At 44.8% G+C, this 27,561-nt stretch overlaps 1 protein-coding gene across 1 annotated transcript in view; it reads left to right on the forward strand.

Moving 5' to 3' along the window:
• The first annotated feature begins 627 nt into the window (after window positions 1–627).
• Window positions 628–27,561, forward strand: part of LOC148542979 (glutathione S-transferase 3, mitochondrial-like) — a 33,385-nt gene continuing 6,451 nt past the window's right edge. Inside the window, exons 1-3 of the mRNA XM_088462543.1 lie at window positions 628–888; window positions 7,021–7,143; window positions 24,429–24,501. Of these exons, the coding sequence (XP_088318669.1) occupies window positions 751–888; window positions 7,021–7,143; window positions 24,429–24,501 (334 nt within the window). The 5' untranslated portion in view covers window positions 628–750. The remainder of the gene's footprint in view (window positions 889–7,020; window positions 7,144–24,428; window positions 24,502–27,561) is intronic.

The raw sequence follows: 27,561 nt of genomic DNA on the forward strand, positions 1-27,561 counted from the left end.
GCAAGCACCTGCAATTAAAAAAACACCTCACCCGTACTTGCAGATCCCCCAAAAGTCTATTTTGCTAGTTTTTAAGTTTGTACCCCCACTTTGCACTTTTTCGCCCCCTTTTTCAAAATAATTTTTGGGGTCTTCCACTTTTTTTTAGGGGTTTCTTGACGCAGTTATCCTTTGGGGGGCTGTCCCAAGGGTGCAGAGTGTTTTCCCCACCTTTGCACCCCAAACTTTTTTTCTCCACCTATTCATAGGCAAATCTTTTTCGCCTATTACATTGCATTGCGTTTTCGTGTACGCGAAAAGTGTTTGCAATTGAATACGGAGATAAGTTTCCGACTGGCGAAAAGTCACAATCGGCGATACTTTTTCGCGGATCTCGGCTTTTCGCTTCTTACTGATGAGTAACAAACAGATATCCTGCAGTGTAGACATTACAGAAACAAAAAGACATGATAAAAACACACAAGTTAAAATGTTAAAGCGGTAAAAAGATATTAATTTGTCCAGCACTTATGAAAATCGTAGGTAATGCTGTCACAATAACACAGTGCTTTGGTTACAGAGGTATGTCTCACTGGCTGGAGTCCAGGAAGTGCTCCTCCCACTGTCACGATCACTGCATTGTATGGAGTAGTTCGAACAAAGGTTACTGGAGAGTAGAGCACAGCAGACCAGGCAGGGCGTTGTATAACCAGTATTTTGCTCCTCGTGTTCTGTGTGATCTGAAAACCTGGGACAGACATCTACGATTTAATGATGACATCCCACAGCATAAGTGAAATACTACCGCAGGATTTCGCATATGTGATCTTGATCTTTATCTACAGCTATGTTTTACTAATGTACCTTGGTATAAACGTGGGAAAAGCAAGGAAGAAGTACAATGTCAAGGTATAGTAACCACCCCATGAATTTTTGCTTCTTTCCTGAAACATCCAGTAATACCTATGCTATCTTAATTAAATTGTTCTATACTTTTATTTTTCAAGATGAGATCTATTGCAAGAATGTGGACCGGTTTTCACACAGCTAAAATGTATTCTAATTCCAGCCACTGGTTCTATGTTTTCCATAATAACACAATCTGTTCATCTTAATTAATCAGAGCTCTACAGTAATCCAAGGTTAGGATGTACTAATTCTGAGCAACTGAACTCAGTATTGCAGAACATATATTGTATGTCTCACATAAATTATACATGTAGCACTTGTACTATCTGTGTCTTTCTGCATCCTATCACAACAACTACATGATTAGGACCTAATGAAAAATAGATTTGTTGCTTAGGCTATTGGGGCAGATTTATGAAGCTCTGGGAAGGGTTAAAGTGGAAAGTGATAAACGACCAACCAATCAGCTGCTGTCATTTTTCAAACACAGGGCCTAATTCAGACCCGCTCGCGAGTGCTGAGGGCTCGCAAGCGGGTCGATGTTGCCCAAGTGCGCATGCGCACAATGGAGGCGGCTCCGTCGTGCACATGCGCGAGACCCAAATAACGACGACCAGGCCGTCGTTAAGGGTCTCGCACTAAAGGGGGCGTGCTGTCGATGGTGATTGACAGCACGCCTCCTTTGATGGGCGTGCGGGGGGCGTGGCTGCCCAGACGGAGGCGTTCCCATGGGAACGCCTACCGTCTGGGGCCGGCCCCACTGACATCACAAGTGCTGTCAGTGGGAGTGCTTTTGGCTCTGATAGAGCCAAAAGCACTCCAGGGCTTGCGGCAGCGAGACCCTACCGCAAGGGTCTCGTCGCAAGCCCGATGGTCGTGCGCATGCACGAGACCCGGATAGCGACGGGTCTCGTACCAAAGGGGGAGTGCTGTCGATGTTGAGTGACAGCACGCCCCCTTTGGTGGGCGGGCCGGGGGCGTGGCTGCCCAGACGGAGGCGTTCCCATAGGAATGCGTACCGTCTGGGGCCGGCCCCACTGACATCACAAGTGCTGTCAGTGGGAGTGCTTTCGGCTCTGTTTGAGCCGAAAGCAGTCTTGGGCTTGCGGCAACGAGACCCTACCACAAGGGTCTCGTCGCAAGCCTAATGGTCGCGATGGTCTTGACCATCGCGACCATCTTCCTGGCTGCTCGCTACAGCTGTGGGTGGTCACAGAAGGCCGGCCCTGATTCAGAGCGAGCGCTCTGTCAGAGCGTCAGGCTCTGAATCAGGCCCTGAGTTCTGACCCTACATACCAAGATCTAAACAGCATAGCTTTTCTGAGTTTGACCCTGTTAGTGAACTCTATCTTCAGATGGCATTCGCTGCTTTGTTCCTATGGAACATACTTGCCGACTCAAGAATTCTCCTCCCTGGAGAAGCCCGGAGAGGAGAAGCAGGTGGGCGGAGTTAGGGGCATGGCCGACTGGGTCACACCATTAAGCTCCACCCCCTCACAGAAATTTGCAGCAACAATGCCCGATTCAAATAGAGGGCGGGCTAAATGACGCAATTCTCATAGAATCGTGTCATTAGGCCCCTCCCACAATGCACAGACCTGCCGATCCCTGCTAACATTCTAGGAAGTGGGCAGAATGGGGAGAATATTAGCAGGGATCAGCGAGTCTGTGCATTGGAAGTGGGCAGAAAGCGGGAGAAGTGCCTACCCTTCCGGAGGTGCGGCGGGTTACCCGAAAAATCGTGAGCCTCCCGCGAGGGTAGCCATGCATTCTATGGAAGCATTCTCATAGCAAAGAGATCTTGCTATCCCGCTCCCACAGCCTCAACTTCAGTCGTAGATTTTCATAACATGACACCCTGTAAGCATGCACACTGTCATATAAGGCATGTTTTCGGGGGTTTACCTCAAATATTAAGTATCCCCCGGATGTATGAAAGAGGAACCGCAGCAGGTATCTCCGATACCTGCTGTGATCCCTCCATTGCCGCCCGCAGCCGCCTCCCCCATAGGTTTCTATGGGGGATGCGATGCTGCCAAATGTATCAATATCGGGAATGCAAAGCATTCCCGATATTGTCCCCAGCAGCTAACGCTATCTGAAGATAGCGTTAGCCGCTATAGTCTATGGGGACTTACTGCAAATCAGCCGGCGGAAGGATCTCCCAGATCCCTCCGCCGGCAATGGGCGCCGCTCATGTGCAGTCCGCTGAACTGTATGTATGTATGTGTATATGTATATATATATATATATATATATATATGAATTGTATTTTACAGTATTTGAATAAAGCATTAAGTTTTAACAATCTATTTCTTGTTGCATACAAACACTCCTACTTTCCTGTATTTGTGTTTCTAGTCTTGTAGGTTACCAGGCCTACTATGGCGGGGCAGAAGTTACAGCAAGTTTAAAATATATATAGATACTATTTTAATATTTGGAAGCGCCCATTGTTTTTATCCCAGCAAGGAAACTTTCATCTGTAGGACCCTAATAAAACATACTTGTCTACTTTCCGACAAGGTGCAGGAGACTCTAAAATTTTCGGGTAGTTCCCCATACCCCTGGAAGAGTGGGTGGATCTTCCATCTCCCACCCACTTCCTAGTGAGGTGGGCAGGATAGGGAGATAATACCCAAATTGGCAGTTCATAGGGAGGTTTTGGGTATAAATGACGCGAATAGTGACTGTTTAGCTCCACCCCCTCCTTGCGGCTTCATTTTGTTGTGACGGGGCAGGGCCTAATGACGTGAGAGCCTTTCACCGACTCCTACTCTCACAAGCAGATGGATGGGGGCGGTGCGGTCACATAGATGCAGCTAACTCTGAATACAAGTGAGTATTTGTATTTATTTCCATGCAACTCTGAATCAAGACCATTGTCGCTTTGATAGTGCTTATGATGCCTAGAGTGCCTACAATGTATGTGGTGACTTGTGGGATGAGCAGAGGTGCTGAGAGAGGTGTACAAAGCAACTGGGGCTTGGCATAAGCATTACCAATAGCCCAGGATTATGGTACTTCCTGTAGTCTGGACAGACACTGGGGCAAACTAGTGCTTATAGAACAGAATTACATCAACATGTATCACTCACCCTCTAACTCATTCTAGGGCCCATTTATCATTTAATATTTGCGGTGTATTCCCACAAAACACCAGTTTTCGGGAGATACCCGCAAATATTTAGTATTCCCAAGATGCATTGAGGGGTTGCAGCAGATATCGTCTCTCCATTTCAGCCAGCACTGCAAGCAGGAGTGTAGCGTGTAGCCAGGGCGCCCACCTCAAGTGTTCCAGGGAGGAGGTGGGTCCATATGGGACTAAAGTAAAGAGAAGCAAAAATAAAGATATGGGGCAGCATCAAAGTGGGGCATGGAGGGATAAATATATTCTGCCTTCTTCCCCCTCTCTCTCCATCCTCCTGTCCCAGCTTTCCAGCCTCCTTCCGTATCACTCCAGTCATCAGCTCCTGTAGTAGTACCCCGTATGCAGGGCCCTCTGTATTGCCCATATGCAGTGCCCCCGTAGTTGTGCCCATATGCAATGTCCCCTCTAGCTGTGCCCATATGCAGTGCCCCCTGTAGTGGTGCCCTTATGCAATGTCTCCTGTAGTGGTGCCCATATGCAGTGCCCCCTGTAGTGGTGCCCATATAGTGCCCCCTGTAGTGGTGCCCATATGCAATGCCCCCTGTAGTGGTGCCCATGTGCAGTGCCCCCTGTATAGGTGCCCCTTTAAAGTAGTGCCGCTGTAGTCCTCCATCCCACCCCAGTACTTACCTGATCCATCGCGGTCGTCGTCCAAGCTGTTATTCCTGCTGCCACTCTGACTGGATCTAAGTAACTAGATCCAGCAGGCGCGGCCGCACAGGCTCCTCAGCGCGCGGGTGACGTCATGATGTCACCCGCGCAGTGCATCACTGGGAACGCTGGCCTCTGAAGAGATTGGAGGCTTCTTTGCCTCCGATCACTTCAGAGGCCAGCGTTCACATGGCAGTGGAGAAGCAACGGCCCCCCGCGCCTCTGGAAACCTTCGCACTTGGAGCTTGCGCTCCACTGGAACCGCCCTCCCTACGCCCGTGACTACAAGCCCCATAGTTTTCTATTGTGGATGCGATGCCCATTCCGGAACTTGGTCCCCGCAGCTTATGCCATGAGAAGGTAGAATAAGCCGCTGTAGCCTAAGGGCTAAATATCGCATAACTAGCTGGAAGACGGTTCCATAGGAACCCTCCCCAGCAATAGCTTCCGCGCATGTGTGGTATGTAAACCACACATGGGCAGGAGTACCGGCTCATTGCAGGGATGGGTTCCTTTCTGAGCCCCTGTCCCTGCCGATGCATTTTGTTTCATCCTACTGCTATGATTGTATCCTGCAATGCGATCATGGGTGCTAATATCATACCCAAATTGCATTGCAAATGTGATCATTAATGAATGGGTCCCTCTCTCTTTCCATATTGTATGGAAGTTTTATTTCCTTATGGCACACAGCACAGACACTGAAAATGTACTTCCACATCACTTATATAAAACAGATCTGTACACCAGCTCACCTTTAGTACTTGTAATTATCATACACATGCAGAAACAGATAATTATCATACACATGCAGAAACAGATTATATTACTTCCAGTTAGGTTGGGCACAAAGATGCAAAGTCATTGTCCTACACTGCTTGTGAAACCTTTTACTGAGTACTTTTCTACAGTAACTTTTCAAAAGTGCAAGTCATGTATGACAGTGCAGTAAATGTAACCCTATAGATGTGGCAAGAGCATTTTGTCTTGAAAATATGTTGTAAACACAGGAATCTGGAAAATAATATCTTAGATGAACTAGTTGACATTTTTGAATGTTTACAGGTGAATTATAATGTAGCTTAAGCTGGGTACACAATTGTTAACATATCGATCGACGAACGATATATTGCGTGTGCATCAGCGGGAATGTACACCCGATTTGTATGAGCGTCATTGTTCACAGACATATCGGTGGGTGTGTACACCGGATATGTCTGTACGATGTTGTTCACAGACATATCAGGCAGGCCCTGCAGCACAGCCAATGCTGATATATCTTGCAGATATACTCGCCGACTGCCCGTACTCTGGCTGCAGACCACCAACACGAACATCACAACCAGGCAGGCAAATTTTAATGTCTGCTGACCGATCCATCGTTAAAGTTTGTACCCAGCATAAAAATGGGCTGGGAAAATAACCGGAGTAAATATTAGTAAGTGGATGTAGATTCTCCCCAGCACTTAAGAGATTCTTCTGGCAGTTACATTCACAACTGACTGGCTACTGAATCCTACATTATTGTGTGCACCCCTGTGAAGTAGTTTTGTCTGCCCAGATAAAGATATTGTAACTAGGAAATTTATACCAAAAATAAATTGCAAAAATGTCTGATAAATGTATTTGACTGTTATATAGAGCCCCATTTATCAATGATTTCTTTTGCAATGCGATCGGGGCATGTCAGTAACGCCCATGATCACATTGCAAAAAGCGATCCTATCGGCCGGATGTATCATCCGGGACATGCAGGGACACGGGCTCCGAAAGGCCAGTGCAGGGGGTGCTGTGCATGCCCAGTCCTGTGGACTGCACATGCACATCCGCCCGCCATAGCCGGGAGGGTTCCAGCGGATCCCTCCGCCAGCTAATAGTGCACGGTGTAGCCCATAGTCTACAGTGGCTAATGTCACTTTCAGATGGCGTTAGCTGCAGGGGCCAATATCTGGAATGCATCGTATTCCGGATATTAGTAAATTTGGCAGCATCGCATCCCCCATAGAAACCTATGGGGGAGGCGGCTGCCAGCGGTAATGGAGGGATCACAGCAGGTACCTGCTGCGGTCCCTCCTTAATACATACAGGGGATACTTAGTCTTTGAGGTAAACCCCCGAAAACGGGTGTTTTCGGGGATTTTACCTCAAATACACTTTGATAAATGGGCCCCTTAGTCCTGTACTCACTGAAATTACAACTACACCAACTACACCATGTCTCTCCCTGTAAGGTACTCTGCACAGAGCATAAATGTACTTTTACCATTTTGGTTGCTTATGTTTCTCTTTTCAAACTAGGGGCTTCAACCTGGTAACTTCTCTCATTACAGTATCCGCAGATGTATTCAGACAAAGAAAATGTTTTTAATTGCATTCAGAGAGCACATCAAAATACATTGGAAGTGTATCCCGGATGGCTAATCTTTCAGCTCATTGCAGGACTTGCTTTTCCAGTAAGTAAATCCACATGATAAAGAGAAGACCACCTATATTTCATATTGATGCTAAATGGTTTTGCTACAATCTGCAAGTAAGTTACACAAGGACTTTAGTGTTCTATGCATAGAACAGAGCTGAATTGGACAGCTGAGTTTTCAGTGTAAATGATTAGATTAGCCTGTCATTTGCAGGGTCGCCAAGAGGGGGGGGGAGCAGGTACAGATTGCCCGGGCAAAGCAGGGGGCCCGGGCCACCCGCAGCACTTCACAATTTTTTTTCCAACTTATTTTTTAACCGCACTGTTTGTGTGACTGTCAGTGTCACAAACAGTGCGTGTCACTCACTTACAAATGCAGGCTGTAGCCGCGCCGCTGTGGTGCTGGTGCCGGCTGAGAGAGAGCCTCGCGATATGATGACGTCATCGTCTCACGAGGCTCTCTCTCATCAGGCACCAGCTCCAGGCTCCGGGCGGCGGCGGGCGGAGGCTGCGAGGCATTCAATAAAGGCAGCCAGGTGAATGCAGGCATCATTGGTTTTTTTTGTGGCACAGACAGTGAGTTGGAATAAGTCTGTGAGACTGACTGTCACTCACTGTCTGTGAAGAGAAAGGAAGAGCTGACTGCTAGGCTCAGGCTGTGAATCTGTGGAAGTGGACTTTGACACTGTGCTGCCTGTTGCTAATAGTTGTAAATCTATAAATTGTATATATGTTATAAATATGGTAATCAATGCATAATGTGTATATATATATATATATATATATAATTTAATATATCATATTTATATAATAGGTATATCTAAATGTGTGTAATATATACATGTGTGTGTGTATATATATATATATATTACACACACTCAAATATATAATATATATCACATATATATATATATGTGAGTGTGTGTAATATATAGTGTGTATGTGTATATATATATATATATATATATATATATATATATATATTTTATGTACACAAAATAATGGGGTCTTGGGGGATGCGCTCTGCAACTGATGACAGCTTAGATGCACTGCAGAAAATAGCATGCAGCCAGTGGCGTAACTTCATTCCAGATGCCCGGAGGCAAGCTATAATCTGGTGCCGCTGACACTGTAATATTGCAATTTGCATGCAGACAGGCTATAGATAGACGAAGGCAGCAGCTGATAGTCTGACATGGAGCTCTCCACTAGTGTATGGTGGCTTCTCAGGTGGCTGGAAGGGGTGCCATGTATTGGGCGGCCGTGGAGGTACACTCAGGGTACATAGTTACAGCCCTCAGAGCTGGAGCCCGGCGGCAGGCGCCTCCATTGTCTCCCATAGTTCTGCCCCTGCATCCAGCTGCTATGCACTGCAGCCCAAAAAATTCTGTCCTGTCTCCCCCTCCTATAGCCAGCGAAAATGTCATGCACTGCGTATGGCTGCCGGAGAATCGGCTCAAAGTAGGAACAGCAACTACAAAACAGCAGCCAGAGACTGTGCACCCAAGAAAGAGAGGGGAAACAAGGGCAAGGCCCCAATTCCAGCTGCATGCTCCCAGCAGCCTCCTGTTTCCCTGTGGCTGGGTCAGTGGTTGTCTCTTTGAGTAGTGTGCTGCTGCGACCGCCAGTGTACGTATGTCCCAGTACAAACGTGAAAGTGAGATTGGGATCTTACAGCAGCACACAGATAATAAAATATAACTGGGCAGAATGAAGTGGCCATAAATACCCTAGAGCAATGTAAAAATCCTGATATATTAATTCTCATTCTCTCTCCCTCCCCCCCCCCCCCCCCCACACACACACACACACCCTCCATAGGGGGGCCCTTGGAGGTTGCTGTAACGGGGCCCAGGATTTCTCTTGGCAGCCCTGGTCATTCGTAATTAATATAACCTATAACTACAAGCAATTTCTTGTGTATACAGATCCCAGATAAAGTGCATCCAGAAAGTATTCACAATGCTTCACTTTTTCCACATTTTATGTTACAGCCTTATTCCAAAATGAAATAAATTCATTTTTGTCTTCAAAATTATACACACAATACCCCATAATGACAACGTGTAAAGTTTTTTATGCAAATTTAATAAAAAAAAAACGAATCGCATGTACATAAGTATTCACAACCTTTGCTCAATACTTTGTTGATGCACCTTTGGCAGCAATTACAGCCTCAATTCCTTTTGAATATGATGCCACAAGCTTGGCACACCTATCTTTGGGCAGTTTCGCCCTTTCCTCTTAGCAGCACCTCTTAAGGTCCATCAGGTCGGATAGGAAGCGTCGGTGCACAGTCATTTTCAGATCTCTCCAGAGATGTTCAATTGGATTCAAGTCTGGGCTCTGGCTGGGCCACTCAAGGACATTCACAGAGTTGTCCTGAAGCCACTCCTTTGATATCTTGGCTGTGTGCTTAGGGTCGTTGTCCTGCTGAAAGATGAACCGTCGCCCCAGTCTGAGGTCAAGAGCGCTCTGGAGCAGGTTTTCATCCAGGATGTCTCTGTACATTGCTGCATTCATCTTTCCCTCTATCCTGACTAGTCTCCCAGTTCCTGCCGCTGAAAAACATCCCCACAACATGATGCTGCCACACCATGCTTCACTGTAGGAATGGTATTGGCCTGGTGATGTGCGGTGCCTGGTTTCCTCCAAACAGAACGCCTGGATTCACGCCAAAGAGTTCAATCTTTGTCTCATCAGACCAGAGAATTTTGTTTCTCATGGTCTGATAGTCCTTCAGGTGCATTTTCGTAAACTCCAGGTGGACTGCCATGTGCTTTTTACTAAGGAGTGGCTTCCGTCTGGCCATTCTACCATACAGGCCTGATTGGTGGATTGCTGCAGAGATCGCTGTCCTTGAGGAAGGTTCTCCTCTCTCCACAGAGGAATGCTGTAGCTCTGACAGAGTGACCATCGTGTTCTTGGTCACCTCCCTGACTAGGGCCCTTCTCCCCCGATCGCTCAGTTTAGATGGCCGGCCAACTCTAGGAAGAGTCCTGGTGGTTCTGAACTTCTTCCATTTACGGATGATGGAGCCCACTGTGCTCATTGGGACCTTCAAAGCAGCAGATATTATTCTGTACCCTTCCCCAGATTTGGGCCTCGAGACAATCCTGTCTTGGAGGTCTACAGACAATTCCTTGGACTTCATGCTTGGTTTTTGCTCTGACATGCACTGTCAAGTGTGGGACCTTATATAGACAGGTATATTTATGCCTTTCAAAATCATGTCCAATCAACTGAATTTACCGTAGTTACACTCCTGTAGGAACATCTCAAGGATGATTAGTGGAAAGATGCACCTGAGCTCAATTTTGAGCTTCATGGCAAAGGCTGTGAATACTTATGTACATGTGACCTCTATATCCCTTTAAAACAACATGCAACAGTGTAACAAACAACAATTAGCAGTAAAGGGTGAATGTGACAGGCATAGGCATATGAAAAAGCAAGGACAGTGCTAAACTATAATAAGTCTTGAAATTGGGTAGAGAGACCCTCCCAAACCTGGTTATGACAGCAACTGGTTGTGTGATCCATAGTTCCACCTCTGATTCCTGATACATGCAGGGGCATCTTGCGGTCTGAATGTGTAGGGTTTGGTGTTTCCAAAAGTGACAGCTGTACTGCAGGATTGACTGGTGGAATAGTTACTACTGGTGCATGGGCTATAATAGATTCCTCCAGGTACTTGTAATAACTGTGTTCTACACATATATTGTTAGCTTGGGCCACATAGCTGTTCAGTTGTGAAGTGGGCAGAATGGGGAGAATATTAGCGGGGACAGGCGGTTCAGAGCGTTGGGGGGCGGGGCCTAATGACGAAAATCTGATATTAGCGTCATTTAGTCCCACCCCCTATTTAAAATGTGCAAAATCACAGTAAATTCCTGCGAGGGGTGGGGCCTAATGACGCGATCCGGCGGCTCTGCCCCCAACTTAGGTGTAAACCCAGCTAGAGGGTGAAATTTTGAGTCTTGGCAAAACCCTATTACATCGCTGGGGGAAAGCAAATTCAAAATGTGTGACATATTTATAGGGGTATTCAATATGAAACGTTCACTTCACTGTCGAAGTTAACGTTTCATATCTGAGTTTTTTTCTGCGTTAAGGTATGGTGCGCACTCCCGCTTATCCCCGTATTCAATATAAAATTAACGAAAACGGGAAACTCCGAAGTTTGCGTAAAGTTACGAATTTTTCATTAAAATAATTGTAAGACCCCCCTAAAGTTGTAAAAACATGGGGGAACACTATGGGTACCCCCGTTTTAGCCTTTAATTGAAAGTCGGGGATTTAAATAGCCGCAGCAGGTGTTTTTTTGCCCGACATTGAAGAAGTGATGCAGAAGAGCACTTAGGTTATTTTTTTCATTTTTTTAAGTGGTCCCATCAAATTTGGGGTACATGAAAATGGGTACTAGCATATTTTGGTGTCCCTAAAGTAATTTTTTTTTAAATTCTGCATTTGTGCACCTGCCGCTATAATTCTATTCTAGAAAACACCTGCCGCATACTTGCAGAATAGCCCTGAACCTATTTCCCTATTGTTTAACAATTTTCCCCCATTTTTTTTTTTTTGCACCCCAATTTTTAAGTTAATTTTTTGGAGTGTCCCTATTTTTTTTTTTTTTTTTTTTACTTTTTTTGACACAGTTCTTTTTTAAATGTCATTCTCAGGGGTGCAGGCTATTTTTTTTAAGCCTGCACCCCTAAACCCCAATTCTGCACTTTTTTTCGACACCTATTCAATGGTGAAAACTTATCCCCGATTTTTAGCAAAGACTTTTCAAAACTGCGATAAGTCTTTGAAATTGAATACGGTGTAAAACTAAAACCAGTGATATTAACGCAAAAAAGTTAAAAAGTGCGATATTAACGCAAAAAACGATGTTATCGCACCCATATTGCATACCCCTATTAGAGTTTGAAAGGGGAGTATTGTTCTCAACTCTAAATCACAGTGTAAAAATAAAGCTGCTCGATAGTTGTATGTTACATGCAAACAATTATTTTCCCTGCATGCAAAACAAACTATATTTGTATCATGGTTTCTCCCAATGATAATTTGCACCCTGTAGCTGTATTTGCTACTAACTTTAATATAGCTTAGTGTGCTGAATGCCAAAGTGTCGGGTGACATGATGGCATCACCAGGAATTTCAAGTATAGTGTGATCCCCAATGATATTATAGGAGAGATCATATTGGATCTCCCTTGCCACTAAAAGAATTTAATCCAGCGCTGACTGTATTTGAAAGCATCCATGATGCAAGCTCCTTTTAGTAACCGATCTAATAGTGTAAAGGGGCCTATCCATTAGGCGAGCTGAAAGTCTGAACGTCTAGCGTTCAGACCTTCAGGTCGCTGAGGTGCGGTGCCCGCACTGAACAGTGTTCACTGAACGTCATTCAGTGAGGAGTCCAACCTCCTATCTCTGAGCATGCCGAACGTGACGAGCGTTGTCAGGTTGACGGGCATGTTCAGTAGACAGTCGGGGTCGGTAAGGACCCGGCGTGCACGCGCATCGCTGGTCCTTGCCGGCTATCCATTACCTGACTTTGCAAACAATGCGACCAAAACCTCCTGGTTTTGGTCGGATTGTTCACAAAGTCAGGTAATGGATAGGCCCCTTTAGTGTGGGCACTTACCAGACTCCCAGCTAACTGTATGGCATTGATGGGCAACCTGGCATATGAATTAAAAAGAGCCCCAAAATTAAATAGCCGTACTATGTATACTAAAATGCTCTAACTTCACTCTAGATTTCAACCACATGCCATTGAGACCAAAACTCCCAAACATGCCACTTGAATCTCTCCACATGCAATGGACCTCTTCACAAATCATTGCACATAACACAAACTTTTGACTTGACTTGACACAAAAAACAATAAAAAAGTTCCATCATAACCATTTCCCCTGCATGATGAGACCATGGCATTGTATCTGACACTTGGGGCGGGATGGAATAGAGATCCAGTCTGCCGGAGATGCGGGATGCAGACGGATCTCGATCGTTTCTTTTAAAGTTGCAGTCAATTACAAGGCAAACTGAGATCAGTCTGCATCCCGCACCTCCGTCAGACTCGATCTCTATTACATCATGCCCGTGTAATCTAATACACCTGTGCAAGAATTCGCAAATTACAGTCTCCTGAAATTGATTAAAAAATGTCATTCCAACTTTGCCACTACCACCACGACTTCCAAATGGTTACACTGTACCTGCATTCAATCTTAGCATATCAGCAGCAAACCATTTTACTTCCTAGTCTAACATGTTTATGGAACACACGCCTACGTTAGGCATTGTATAAAGTACTATAATTTGATTTACTATACTTTGGAGAACTAAGAAATTCCATTTATGCTGGATAAACGGGACAATCTGTTCAGAGAACGATATCGCTGAACGATCTCTTTGAAATTCCTGGTGTGCTGGATGAACGATATTGTTCATCCACACACCAAAGATATCACCAACGATGAACGACCAACGATCGTTCTCCATAATTAAAATGCACAATATCGTCCAAATTGGCCAACATGCATGCCCGATGGACGATATCATTATCGTCCATCGGGAGCGCGCATCGTTGGCCGCTCATTGCATACACACGGAACTATATATCGTTGAACTATATCGTTATCGTTCATATCAGAACGATATATAGTTCCATGTGTATGCACCTTTAGGTATAAATAGTTATAGATGCACTAATTCAGTGGTTCTCAAACTCTGGCCCTGATTCAGACCCGCTCACAGGTCTGAAGGGCGTTTTTTTTGTCCGGCCTTCTGGTCATTTTCTAAGCTGTGGGTGCCCACCCACAGCTTTTGCGAGCGGCCAGGTGATGGTCGCGATCATCGGGCTTGCGACGAGACGCTTGTGGTAGGGCCTCATCTCTCGCAAGCCCCAGTGAGCTTCCTGCTCTAATAGAGCAGGAAGCTCACTACTGACATCACGAGTGATGTCAGTAGGGCCGCCCCCAAATGGCAGGAACGCCTCCGTTTGGCAAGCCACCCCCCGACCCGCTTACAAAACAGGGCGAGCTGTCGATCAACATCGACAGCCACCCTGTTTGTAGCGAGCCCCGGAGCGAGTGAATTTCTCACTCGCTCCGGGGCTTGCGCACGTGCCAGTGCGCACTGCCTGGCCATCGACCCGCTTGCGAGCGGATCTGAATCAGGCCCTCTGTCCTCAGGACCCCACACAGGTCATGTTTTCCAGGTAACCCAGCAGGTGCCCAGGTGTGTTCATAACTCACTGACACATTTTAAAAGATCCACAGGTGGAGCTAATTATTTCACTTGTGATTCTGTGAGGAGACCAGGAAAACATGCACTGTTTGGGGTCCTGAGGACCGAGTTTGAGAACCTGTGCACTAATTGGATAAAAGTTACTATGGGAAAAATTGAAAAGTTTCTTTTCCACCATTGGCTATATAATAAATCTATATTTTAGTATGCCACCAAAATAAAGTCCTATATGTCCTGAAAAATACAATTTAAAATGTACTTGTGTAAATAAGGAATAAAAGGTTTTGTTTTTTTTTTTAACTGGCAGTCATGTCAAAAAAAGGCAAAACCCTGTAGTTAAGACTGTGGGATAATATGGGGATGAGCTACTGTATGTGTGTATGCTGCTTTCAGTTTGAGCTCCATGTGCAATATGGTTGGCTGTATTTCCCCTTCGTGCTAGAGACCTGGAAGTGACGTGAGTGAGGGCAGAAAATGACATGACAGCCAGCTAAAGAAGTACTTTGTCCCCACTTAAAGAAGTTTGTTGCTGCGCTCGCCACGCTTCGGGCACGGGGGCTCGCTACGCTCGCCACATGGTTATATTCCCCCTCTATGCCCACTTGGATGGCAGGGAATGACGCTGGACACTGGCTGATGACGTCAGGGTCCTCTCCGTGAAGGGGATTTATACATTACCTGTGCAATATGCCTTGAGTGTGCTGCATCAGAATATATATAAGGCTGTATGCCAGTGGTCACCAACCTTAATTGAGCTGTGAGCTACTTTAGAAAATGAAACCTCCTGAAGAGCTACTAAAATTGGAGAAAACAAAATCTGTCTAATAACCGAACAATTGAAGGCCATTTAATTAAAATTAAAAATATGTTTCATAGTGTTGAAGTCAGGATATGACGCCATCTTGTTCAGAGACACCATCTTGTTAATATAGAACCATGGCCCTCATTCAGACCCACTCGCAAGCGGGCGCACGTACGTTAGGCGTACGTACAAAAATATTTAAATTCAATGGCTCGCTCGTATTTTCGTTCGCATCTAAAATTCCTCCCTAAACTCAGGCGACCCCTCCTCTAACTAACGAGCGTGCGAAATAGCGAGCGTACATCCCCGAAATGGCTTGAAGGGAACGCACGCACAAGTGAAACCGGAAGTGGCCTTGTCAGATGTCGATTACCTGCTCCTATATTCTGCCTACCTCCCTCAATCGTATCATGCCAATCAATGTATCAATTAGCTTAATTGTTTTTTTTTTTTCAACACAATGCAAGAAACTTTACTCTTGTCCGTGTTTGTGTTTACCCGCAGAATACGTACGGATGGAACCTTCGCTTTTATTGTTCAAAAAACATGTGAACCACAATTAAACAATTGTTCTATTGCTGTGGATCCCCGCATATTTTCCGGGGTTCATTTCTTTATTTAAATTTGCAAACGCATGTCACTGCATCAAGCCTATCATAACTCTCCAGAGATTTCTGGCCCTGTTGAACACATGACTCATACACTAACCAATAAAATTGCTCCTGTTAATTTCCAAAATACATTAGCCAATCAGAAATTTTGGCCACACTTTATCAAAAATGTTTTGTATGAAAAACTCCATTGCCATCATGAGAGCCTCCGCATTCACCAGGCGCGAGCTGCTGGTGCTTACGGAGGTGATGGATAGGCGGATCACCAGCCAGCCTCCACCCATCACCAACCGGCAGAAGCGCTCCGCGTATGCGGAGGCACGGTCCCGCCTGCGGTCGTTGGGTTCACGCCGCAACATCGGGCAGCTTGAGCGCAGGTGGTCAGACCTGCAACGGCGAACGCCCCGCTTGCTGGCATGCTTTCGCATGCAGATCGTTGAAAGTAAGTGTTATGTATTGTGGTTTTCATGTTTGTGGGGCAAACTGCGTGTGCATGTTTTCCTGTCTGTCCTATTAATTAGTTTGTCCTCATATCTGCGTGTGCATGTTTTCCTGTCTGTCCTATTAATTATTTGTCCTCATATCTGCGTGTGCATGTTTTCCTGTCTGTCCTATTAATTATTTGTCCTCATATCTGCGTGTGCATGTTTTCCTGTCTGTCCTATTAATTATTTGTCCTCATATCTGCGTGTGCATGTTTTCCTGTCTGTCCTATTAATTATTTGTCCTCATATCTGCGTGTGCATGTTTTCCTGTCTGTCCTATTAATTATTTGTCCTCATATCTGCGTGTGCATGTTTTCCTGTCTGTCCTATTAATTATTTGTCCTCATATCTGCGTGTGCATGTTTTCCTGTCTGTCCTATTAATTATTTGTCCTCATATCTGCGTGTGCATGTTTTCCTGTCTGTCCTATTAATTATTTGTCCTCATATCAGCGTGTGCTTGTTTTCCCTCTATTTCTGTTTTTTTCATTCTACTCCTTTTTGCATGTTTTTTGTTGGTGGTTTTTTTTTTTTAATTTGGGCCCCGGATTTGCCCAGAAACTAACCTCAATTTGTTTGACATATTTTAGGAGGACAGCCAAGACTACGCCGTCACCGTCCGGCCAGACGGCGTTCCCGGCCACTATCCCCAACCCCCAGCCAACACTCCACCCCAAATATTTCCCCTATACTCCACTCCTCCCCAGCCTTCCCAGACCCTCTCCCGGAACTGTCAGGCCTCCTTCCCCTCCGTCCCACTTCCCCCTCTCCTCCACCCACCCCTCTTCCAATTACCCCCTCCCCGGAGTCCATCATTACCCCTCCCCGTTCTTTGGGGAATGAAGGCTCCGAGGAGGAGGAACATGGAGGGACTTCCGGAGCTCCCGTTTTGGCTCCCGGTATGTTTTTATTTCTCATTTTTTTTAACCACAAACTGTTTGTATGTAATCATGTGTCGTGCCTTTATTCGTGCTTGTTTGGTTTACTTTTGGTGATTTAGCAGTTTGCCTTTACCTCTTCCTGCTGATTTCAACATACACATATCACACCTGTGTGAATTTGTACATAGGCCTTGTATTTTTGCCAGCACCCCCTTTTTGTGTTGGTTTTTTTTTTTTCGGTTTAGGAGTGATTTCGTTGTGTTTTTGTTTTTTTAATGTGGCTTCCCTATTGTTTTATTATTCCACACACTTTTCTCACCCACAGAGGAACAGAGGCGTCGTCAAGAGGTGGAGGATTGTGTTGGCCAGATGCGCCAACATGTAATTGGCCTTCTTGTGGCCCTTGACCGGCTGTCTGGCATCCTTCGCCAGTAGTTTTTTTTGTTTATTTTCGTTTTGTAAATAAATTTTGTAGTTCTAATATACGTTCTGGCTTTTTTTCTAAAACACAAATAGTTTTCCCTGACATAAGTAGACTGTTCCTGCAAGGATTTCCCTTTTTTAAAAGTTAGATTGTATTTTGTATTTGTATGTTAAACACCACAAGAAACACATAACAGTAACAATGTCATTTCCCTTTTTGGGTGTAGTGTCAATTAGATATTTCGCTATTTTACAGGTTCCTAGTTGGTGTGCAAGCTGCTTAGGCCAATCTTCAAAATCCAAAGGTTTGGACAGGCTTCCTTTTGGTGTGGGTTGGGAACCTGCAAACATATTTCAGTTTACATCAACTGGTGTCAGTACTGGATTACCCCTTAGTCAATTGTAAGGTGTGTTAACCTGGTTCCACTTGCTGTTAACGTCCAAAAAAAGGAAGACCATTTCACTCTCCAAACATTTATTCACAACATAAATGAGAAATGAAAGTGGTCAGTCCCAAAACAAAAAAACAGTGATAATCTCAAATACAACACATACAAATAAAATATTTAATTACAAAAAACAATCAAGAACTGGTTGACGAAGGACCATGCCAACATGATTCCACAAACATGGCGTTGCTATATGGGTTCCAGAATATATGGACAAAATCACCAGATCCAGGTTTGGTAAGGGTAGCAGGAAGTAGTGAGCGTTGGAGTGGCAAAGATTATGTGAACAAACAGAAGATGGTGAAAAAATAAAAAAAAATTAGATGTTCGCAAACAAACACAAACACATTAGGTATAAACACTGTAGTTTGGGTCAAACTTACCTAAAAAATCTGGCCACCACATCATCGCGTATGGCCCCCCCACATACTGACCTCCGACCAACCTCGGGGGGGCCATCCTCAGGTAAGGCATCCTCTGGCTGCATTGGGACACCACTCCTTATGGCGATGTTGTGAAATATCCCACACAGGACCACAATTTTCGACACCATATCCGGCAAATACATGAGCTCGCCACCAGAGCGGTGGAGGCATCTGAATCGGCCTTTTAAAAGGCCGATACAGCGCTCCACCACTTGCCTGGTGGCTGTAAGTGCGGAATTATACTCACTTTGTGGGCCTGGTGTGGGAGCCAAATAAGGAGTGAGCAGCCAGGACATGCAAGGGTATCCACTGTCTCCTGTGAAAAATAAGAGACTACATCAGGAACACTGTGCATCAAGCTTAACATTGTTATGTACTAAAGGTCTCCACTTACCCAGAAGCCACGCATCACCAGCTTGTAGGTTGGTTAATTTCTGCCATATCCCTGATTGCCGGATGACGAAGGAGTCATGTGCACTTCCTGGTAACTTAGCATTCAGGGACAGGATCTGGAGGGAGGCATCACATACCACCATTACATTCAGGGAGTGATAGTGTTTCCTGTTTCGAAATATTGCCTCCAGCCGTGCTGGAGGCTGAAGTGGTATGTGAGTACCATCCACAACCCCTATGATGTGTGGGAAGCCAGCTATTTGGTAAAAATTGGCCTTGGCCACACTAAGGGCACCCATATCCAAAGGCATTTGAATAAAATGATGGAGGTGCTTGAAAAGTGCCTCCATCACTGCCCTCAGGATCCGGGAAAAGGAGGATTGGGAGATGCCCGCCACTATTCCCACCGTTGTTTGAAACGATCCTGAGGCACAGAAATGTAACACCGCCATAAATTGCGTCAGTGGTGGTATTGCTGTTGGACTGTCAATTTGCCGCTCAAGATCACTTTCTATTAATGAGAGAGTGTCTATGATGATTTTGGGAGGTAGACGGTAGCGTCTTAAAACCTCATCATCGGGCATTCCAAAAAGGGTGACACGTGTTCGAAATATCTGGGGCCTTGCATGGCTACGATGCCTACGCCTGGGATGAGATTGAGGTTGGTCGGCTTCCGGGAGCATGGCCAGAACAATCCTCCCCAGATCAACCTGAAATTCCAAAATTTAAAAGTAAGGCTTTTGACCCACCCCAAAACTATATTAAAACAACTTAGCTTGATGATACCATCCATTGCTGCTTACATGCCGGGGTATTGTCATGATACGTCCAAACTGAAAATAAACAACAAAATTACTTGACACATTTCACTCTGTGCATTTTTGTGGATACATTTTGTGCTAGACCAAAGTTCAAATATGCCAAACACCCATTTAGCAAAACCGCAAAGCGACATTTAACACAGTACATCAAAACGGGTCGAAATGTTGGCTCAAAAAGCGAAAGCTAAACCATCAAAAAGTTAGAATGATTATTAAGCTGTTTAAAATGCGCTAATTAGTTCGCTAATACAAGTCACAAGAGTAACTACTAAAAATGTGCTAATTAGTTCGCTAATACAAGTCACAAGAGTAACTACTAAAAATGTGCTAATTAGTTCGCTAATACAAGTCACAAAAGTAACTACTAAAAATGTGCTAATTAGTTCGCTAATACAAGTCACAAGGGTAACTACTAAAAATGTGCTAATTAGTTCGCTAATACAAGTCACAAGAGTAACTACTAAAAATGTGCTAATTAGTTCGCTAATACAAGTCACAAGAGTAACTACTAAAAATGCGCTAATTAGTTCGCTAATACAAGTCACAAGAGTAACTACTAAAAATGTGCTAATTAGTTCGCTAATACAAGTCACAAGAGTAACTACTAAAAATGTGCTAATTAGTTCGCTAATACAAGTCACAAGAGTAACTACTAAAAATGTGCTAATTAGTTCGCTAATACAAGTCACAAGAGTAACTACTAAAAATGCGCTAATTAGTTCGCTAATACAAGATAAAAAAATGGACTTACCAAAAGCAAATATCTAAGATGCAAAATCAAAAGGTCTTTGGGGTCGAAAATAAACAAAATCTAAAATAGAATAAATTAGGTATCCAAAAATTACAAAATATACGAAACACAATGAAACAACAATTGAACAAAAGTTAGACTTCACAAAACTTACCAAATCAACAAGCGAGGTCCCAAAAATATAAACCAACAAAGATAACGGAAAAAAAAACGCAAATCTAACCAACAAACGATTCTCCAACCTCCAACTCCTTTCTACACAATCAATAAACTCCAGCCAAGATGACCTCCAACAATCCAAAAACGCCACCTCGACTTGAGACACACCAAGCCATAAATAGTGTTTCGTTTCCCGCACAAATTAAGGAGGGATCATAGGGCCGCACAATCAATGATGCGGCCGCAAAATAAGGACGCATGTATAAATACGTCACGAAAACACATTCAAATTCTGGTGTATTTCTTGTTTGGACCGCAGACATGGCGACAGACCAGGGAAAAAATGCCCAAGAGTCAGGCGGTAAGTCTTTCATGCATTTTCTATCAACGATTAATTTGAAACATAAGATGAGGCAAGTTGTGATTTTGTGAATTCTGTAAATTTACACAAATAGGTGAGGAGGATGACATGGAAGAGGCTGCTGGGCCCAGTATTCCGGCCAAAGCGGCCAAAAAAAAAAGGCAGCCACATTTCACAAGAAAGGAGATGGAGGTTTTGATCCAGAAGTGTGTGGACATCCTGCCACAGGCAGACAGGAATATGAGTCTAAGCCAGAAGTGGAGAATGTGGGAAGAGGTAGCCGTTGCTGTCAATACGGTGGGTGATTATGTCCGTCTAGCCCGGGATGTCAAACGGCGGTAAGTAAACCCTTGCCCCCCCTAAAAACAAACCCCATTTTAAACCAAAGGATAATGGCTTCCATTTTTCCCCACAGATGGGGCGACTTCAAATATCGCCTAAAGCAAAAACTCGCGGACAGGGCTAGGCATGCAAGGGGGACAGGTGGGGGTCCCACCCCTGTGTCATTGGAGTTGACGGATTTAGAAGAGCTGGCACAGGGGTGTGTGCAGCCTGTGGAGGTGTTTGGCGTGTCCAACATGGATACGGACATGCCAGACTTTGCGGCTCCTCATGTTGGCCCAGGTAAGTATTGTGATGTCACCAACTCTGAAATGCTATTGTGCCAATATGTAGATTCTAATGTGAGTCTTTTCTCATTTTTCCAACAGAGACACAGGCGGATGAGTCTGCTCCAGAGGGAAGCCTTGGCCGCAGAATTTCTGCTGGCTCTGCAGGGGAGGAACCAGTACATCCGGCTGAGGACCCTGCAGAAGCCAGTCCAGGGCGTGCCCCCTCGCAGGCAGTGGGCCTCCTCACAGAAGTCAATTTCAAATCGGATTTCCATACGGAGATTCTGCAGAGGATGGACGCCAGTCTGCTACGGGTGGCTGAGGCCCTGGAGCAAAATGCTGCGGCCAACGTGACCATTGGTCAGGCCCTGGCGGAAAATACCAGGGCCAACATCCGCATCGCCGATGCCCTGGAGCAGCTCGTTCGCCAGCACATGGTGGAGCCGACCTCCCTTCCTGCCGGAACATCAGGATCCTCCACCTCTGGCACAACATAAGCCAATCCTCCAAATGTGCCTAGCCCTGTGCCTAGTCCAGAGGCCACAACATCTGCCTCTGGACAGGCCAGCCCGATGGCATCCCGGACCCGGTCTGGCGCCCACCCTCCCCCATCCAAACGGGCGAAAAAACGGTGACAGCAATGGCGACTTTTCCCACACTCCTTCTGTGCTTGGCTCATATTCCTTTCTGGTCAAAACTTCCCTCTCCTTTCTTGTGAAATGTTTTTAAGTTATTTTTGTACGTTTATGTTATCAGTTATTGATTTTTTTATTTTGAAAAAAAGTATCTTGGGCAGAAAAACTAAAAAAAAATATTATGCCAATTGGTTTGTGTTTAAACAATAAATTTATGAAAAAAATCTGACATTGTATTGTGACATTATTGGACAAATGGGTTACATTTAATCCTGGCCCTAAAGGCAAAAAAGGACACCAAAAACCATTTCATTTGTATAAAAAAAAGGCCTCTTGAAGGAACGTTTAAAAAAACACATAACGATGCAAATTGCACATTAAAAAAAAAAAAGGGGAGCTAATTAAAACATGACATTATTGTCACAATAGGCCATAAACAACAAATTGAGGCCAAAAAAAACCCCAAAAAATGTACGCCAATTGATTGTGTAATCCTGACATTAGCAGGTATGATTTCCACCTGCGTACGGTTTTGTGCTATCCCAATAAACTGCTTTCCAAACACATACCAAGCCGGTTTTCAATACAACACTAATTGCTTTTGTGACCGCCCGCGATTAATCGCTGCAACATCGTGGAGTCCCGGGACGGAGGAGAAGGCCATCGCCAATGTGGTCGAGTAATCCAGACCCTAAACTGTGCGAGCATTTTGAAGGGAAAGAGGATGTTCCAGTGACGTATGTGACGGTCCGAACACATTTGACGTTCGCATATGCTAATGTATGTACGCCCCAAAAACGCCTCGCCACGCCTGCGTTTTTCCATCTCCACCCCCGTCAACACCCAAAAACGCCCTGTTCTGTCAATCACATTTGACATGTCACTTCCTGTACGCTATTTTAGGAACGACAGATAAAAAGCTCGCAATCTGCCGTACGCACATGCGCAGTGTAACACCGACGCATGCGTGGTTAGTCAACATCGGAACGCAACGAGCGTACTGCTGTTTGCGAGTGGCTCTGAATGAGGGCCCATATTGTGATATTCTTGTAAGGATAAGCACAGCAGTTTATTTCAAATGTTGAATTTCTCTGGGAAGTCAAGGACAAGCACACAGCTGCATTGTTATCTAGAGTTTCTGGGAGTATAACTTCTCACATATTATCTCCTGTGTTTATTGGAATGTATCAACTCAGTTTGTTTAATATTTTATAATTAAGAAATACACTATGAGATGATTGATTAGGATATTGGCCAGAAATGAGTGCATAGTAGGCAGACTTTAGTGTTCTATAGACCCATGTTAAAATGACCTATAAATAAATAACACGCCTTGACTAAATACCACGCCTTGATTACAATAAAGTTCAGATATACTTCAAACATACATACTGTATGTCTGTGTTTCCCGCGGTAAACTCCAGATAAGGAATTGTAATGTGGCTATCTGAACTCACTGCACAACCCTAACATGGTTATGAGCCTGAATTAATCAGAACTTCGACAATAGAAAACAATAATGCATTTAATTATTGCAGTGATATTGTTGTAGTTTGTACATAAAATGTAGGCACAGGCACATTTAACTGTTAATTATCGGCTCCAAGGAAGTACATGCAGTAGAGGAGCAAAAGATATAGGCAGGGCTGCTTTGTGATTTGCCTGCAGGACTGGGCGAGGGTCACTCGCTCTCCTGTGGCATTGATGCCATGGATGGAACCGCAGGGAAGTACGTCAGGTGATTGCTGTAGAGGCTGCGGCAATCACCTAACATGCTTCCCTGTGGCTCCACCCATGGCATCAACGCCACAGGGGAGCACACGTCAGTGGTCACTTCCTCCTAGTTTACTCTGCAGTACTGCAGCTAGGTGAACGATAACTGCACAATGCCCACACTGAACGCTATATCATTCAGTGCGGGCACCCACCCTCATCCCCGAACATGGCCAACCTGACGATAGCATCAGGTTGACCAGCATATTCGGGTGATGAGCAATGTCGGTAACGACCAGCGTGAACGCGCATCGCTGGTCGTTGACGACATTTTGCTGCCTGATCTGTGCACGATTAATGGATGACTGAATGTCATTGTTCAGTTGTCCATTAATATCGCGTAGTGGATACGCTGCTTAAGACTGCAAGCTACCAGTACCTTGCGAGCTACGGGTCGGAGACCACTGCTGTATGCCAATATAAAATAACACACGTGGACATCAATTGTACAAGATTTAATAATAATTGTTCTTTATTTAGATTTCTGCCTCTGTTCTCGGAGCAATCTGGGTGACCAGTCGTTTTTCTTATGCCCATGGATACTACACAGGAGGTATGTATATGTTTGCAGATTATCCAAAGTAGGGGCCTTCACCTGAATAAATATCTATCATAATAAATAATTATGTATTTTTAAATAGTTTGGTGATCAATTTAAAAGCAAAAGATGTGAGTGCTTGTGCATTTCATCAACATGTAATAATAGCAACAATTACATGAAACACATTGTTAAAAGCACAGTTATGATTCCATCTAATGATAAAATAAAATACACAGAAAAATGGTAATTTAAGATTATGTGCAACAGTAGCCAGTACTACTCCAAGTTTGTTTGTTTTTTAGTACATAATTATTAAAATTGTATTACAAATAATATAATTAATCATGTTTCTGGTGAAGTCATATAAAACATTTCAGACAATTATATCCTTGATCACTGACATCACACAACACCCAGCTGTCAGAAATCACCTTGATAAAACAACAATCTGATTATAATTAAGTAAATAGTGTACCTACAGCTGGTGCACTTACTGTAGAATAGCACACCATGAGGGTGCCAGTTAAATAATAAAAGTAAACGTCTGATTGGTTGCTATAATTTAGTGCAGCTCTGCACCTTTTAGCAATGTTACTTTAAATCATTCTTCATGTGCTAAAAACTGCATAATTATACCCCTGCATACTTATACCCCTTTTACACCAGAGCTGAAACAAGGGCTATTTCAGGGTTAACCCGGGTAGCACCTTGGTGTAAAAGGTGAAAGGGTTGGATTGCCGAGTCCAGTGACCCGGCAATCCAATCCAGGTAACTTGCAGGGTTTAACACGGGAATAACCCGTGAAACCCTGCTGTGTAAATGGGGCGATCCGGGTCAGGGTGACCTGGATCGCGCCGCATGCCTGTCGATTGGCCGGCTTCAGTGACGTCATCTCCAAGCGTCCACTTCAACACTGGAAAAGCCGGGTCACTGCAGACCTGGCTCCGGGGTGTGAACGGCGCCGACTCGGGAATATCCTGGGTCGGCGCCGGGGAAATTCCGGGTCTGATCCGGATTGGAACCCTGTACCAACCTCCGGGTCAGACCCGGAATATCGGTATAAAAGCGGTATTATTAATGTCTCTGTACTACCAGCAGTCGATAAAGTGGCAATAACAATTATCTACTCCTTTTTACATTTTTCTCACATTAAATAATCAAAAGAGATTATTAGTGCAGGAATTCTTACCAATGATCAACATAAAATATTGTTATGTCAATATAAAACAAAGCATTATCTTAATTACAAATACAACATGGCAATAATGAAGTATGAACATCCCACATATGGTAGAAGAACCTAATCTACAGTTGCACCTATGAGTCTGTTTGGATACGTTTCTAACTGTTTTGCACATTTGATGTCTGATGCAGAATTAAACGTACACCTGTTGTCAGAGCATATCTTACGTGTTTTGGAAATGAGCATACTCCTTTCAATTGTATCTACACTTGCGATTGAAGAAGCATGGCTGGGCTGTAACGGGCGTTCTCATGTGGGCATGTTTTGCATGTAATGCAGGAGACTATTGATGTTGTACTGTAGAAGGGTTCTACAGGATTCCCTCAATGGCTTATTCAAAGTTAGGAGTTAGCAAATGTAAACTCAATGTTGTCCTACTGGTGGGGCAAATTAGAACGTGCAGAGAGATTTATAGTTGGGAAGGGTATACAGTATCATAACTTAAAACTAAGGGGTATCTTTACTAAAGTGAGTTTTTAGAAGTGGAGATGTTGCCCATAGCAAACAATCAGATTCTAGCTATTATCTTCTAGAAGGTGCTAGTTAAATGTTAAGTTGGTTGCTATGGGCAACATCTCCCCATCTAAAAACTCTCACTTTAGTAAATATACCCCTAAATGTCAGTGTAAAAATAACATACACAAAAAGATGAAGTGCGCTCAATCTCAATATAAATCACTCAAGACAAACATGTATACGGTAGTCCTGAAAGCAGAGGGTCACCACATCAATACATTTCTTCTTATAATAATGTCAGAACCAATTCTTTTTTTTTTCCCTTAATCAAATGACTTTATTCTCCATAGTTTGGAAACAGAAGACAGAAAAGAAATAAGCAACAATGGGCCCGATTCAGACCCGGTCGCAAGTGCTGAGCGCTCGCAACCGGGTCGATGGTGGCCCAGAGCGCATGTGCATGACGGAGCCGGCTCCGTCGTGCGCATGCGCGAGACTCGGCTAGCGACGGGCAATCCGTCGCTCCGGGTCTCGCAACAAAGGGGGCGAGCTGTCGATGGTGAGTCACAGCTCGCCCCCTTTGGTGGGCGGGCCGAGGGTGGCTGCCCAGACGGAGGCGTTCCCATGTGAACGCCTGCCGTTTGTGGGCGGCCCCACTGACATCACGAGTGATGTCAGTGGAGAGATTCCGGCTGTTACAGCCGAAATCTCTCTGGGGCTTGCGGCCACGAGACCCTACCACAAGGGTCTCGTCACAAGCCCGATGGTCGCGATGGTCTTGACCATCGCGACCATCATCCTGGCCACTCGCTATAGCTGTGGGTGGTCACCCACAGCTATACGAGCGTCCAGGAGGCCGCACAAAAAAAAAAAGAAGCCCTGATTCAGAGCGAGCGCTCTTTCAGAGCTTCCGGCTCTGAATCAGGGCCAATGTGTATTCATTTTTACAGATGAATATTTTATATGCACCACAAAAAGGTGAAATCCATTCCATGTAGCGTACGCAATAGCTATTACGGAAGCATTTGTGCGATTGTTAGCTATTGTGCATGCGTAGGGAGTGTAGCAGGGTTAGGTTTTGGGGGGAAGGTTAAGGTTAGGCACCCCTAGAGGGGAGGGTTAGGCACCTCCCCGGGAGGGTTAGGTTTAGGGTGCGGGAAGGGGGGGGGTTAGGATTAGGCACCACCCTGGGAGTTAGGGTTAGGCACCCCTAAGGGAGGGATAGAGTTAGGGGGGGGGGGAGAGGGGAGGGTTAGGGTACGTACCAGCCGGCGTCAGGATCTCCTGCTGTTGGGCTTCTCGTGACAGGATTTGAATTACATACTGAGTCCTATGAAATATCCCTCCTGTCTATCGTAGATCCACATCTTTAA

This window comes from Taudactylus pleione, unplaced genomic scaffold (assembly GCF_031769625.1).
Source record: "Taudactylus pleione unplaced genomic scaffold, aTauple2 ptg000007l, whole genome shotgun sequence".
NCBI lineage: Eukaryota > Metazoa > Chordata > Amphibia > Anura > Myobatrachidae > Taudactylus > Taudactylus pleione.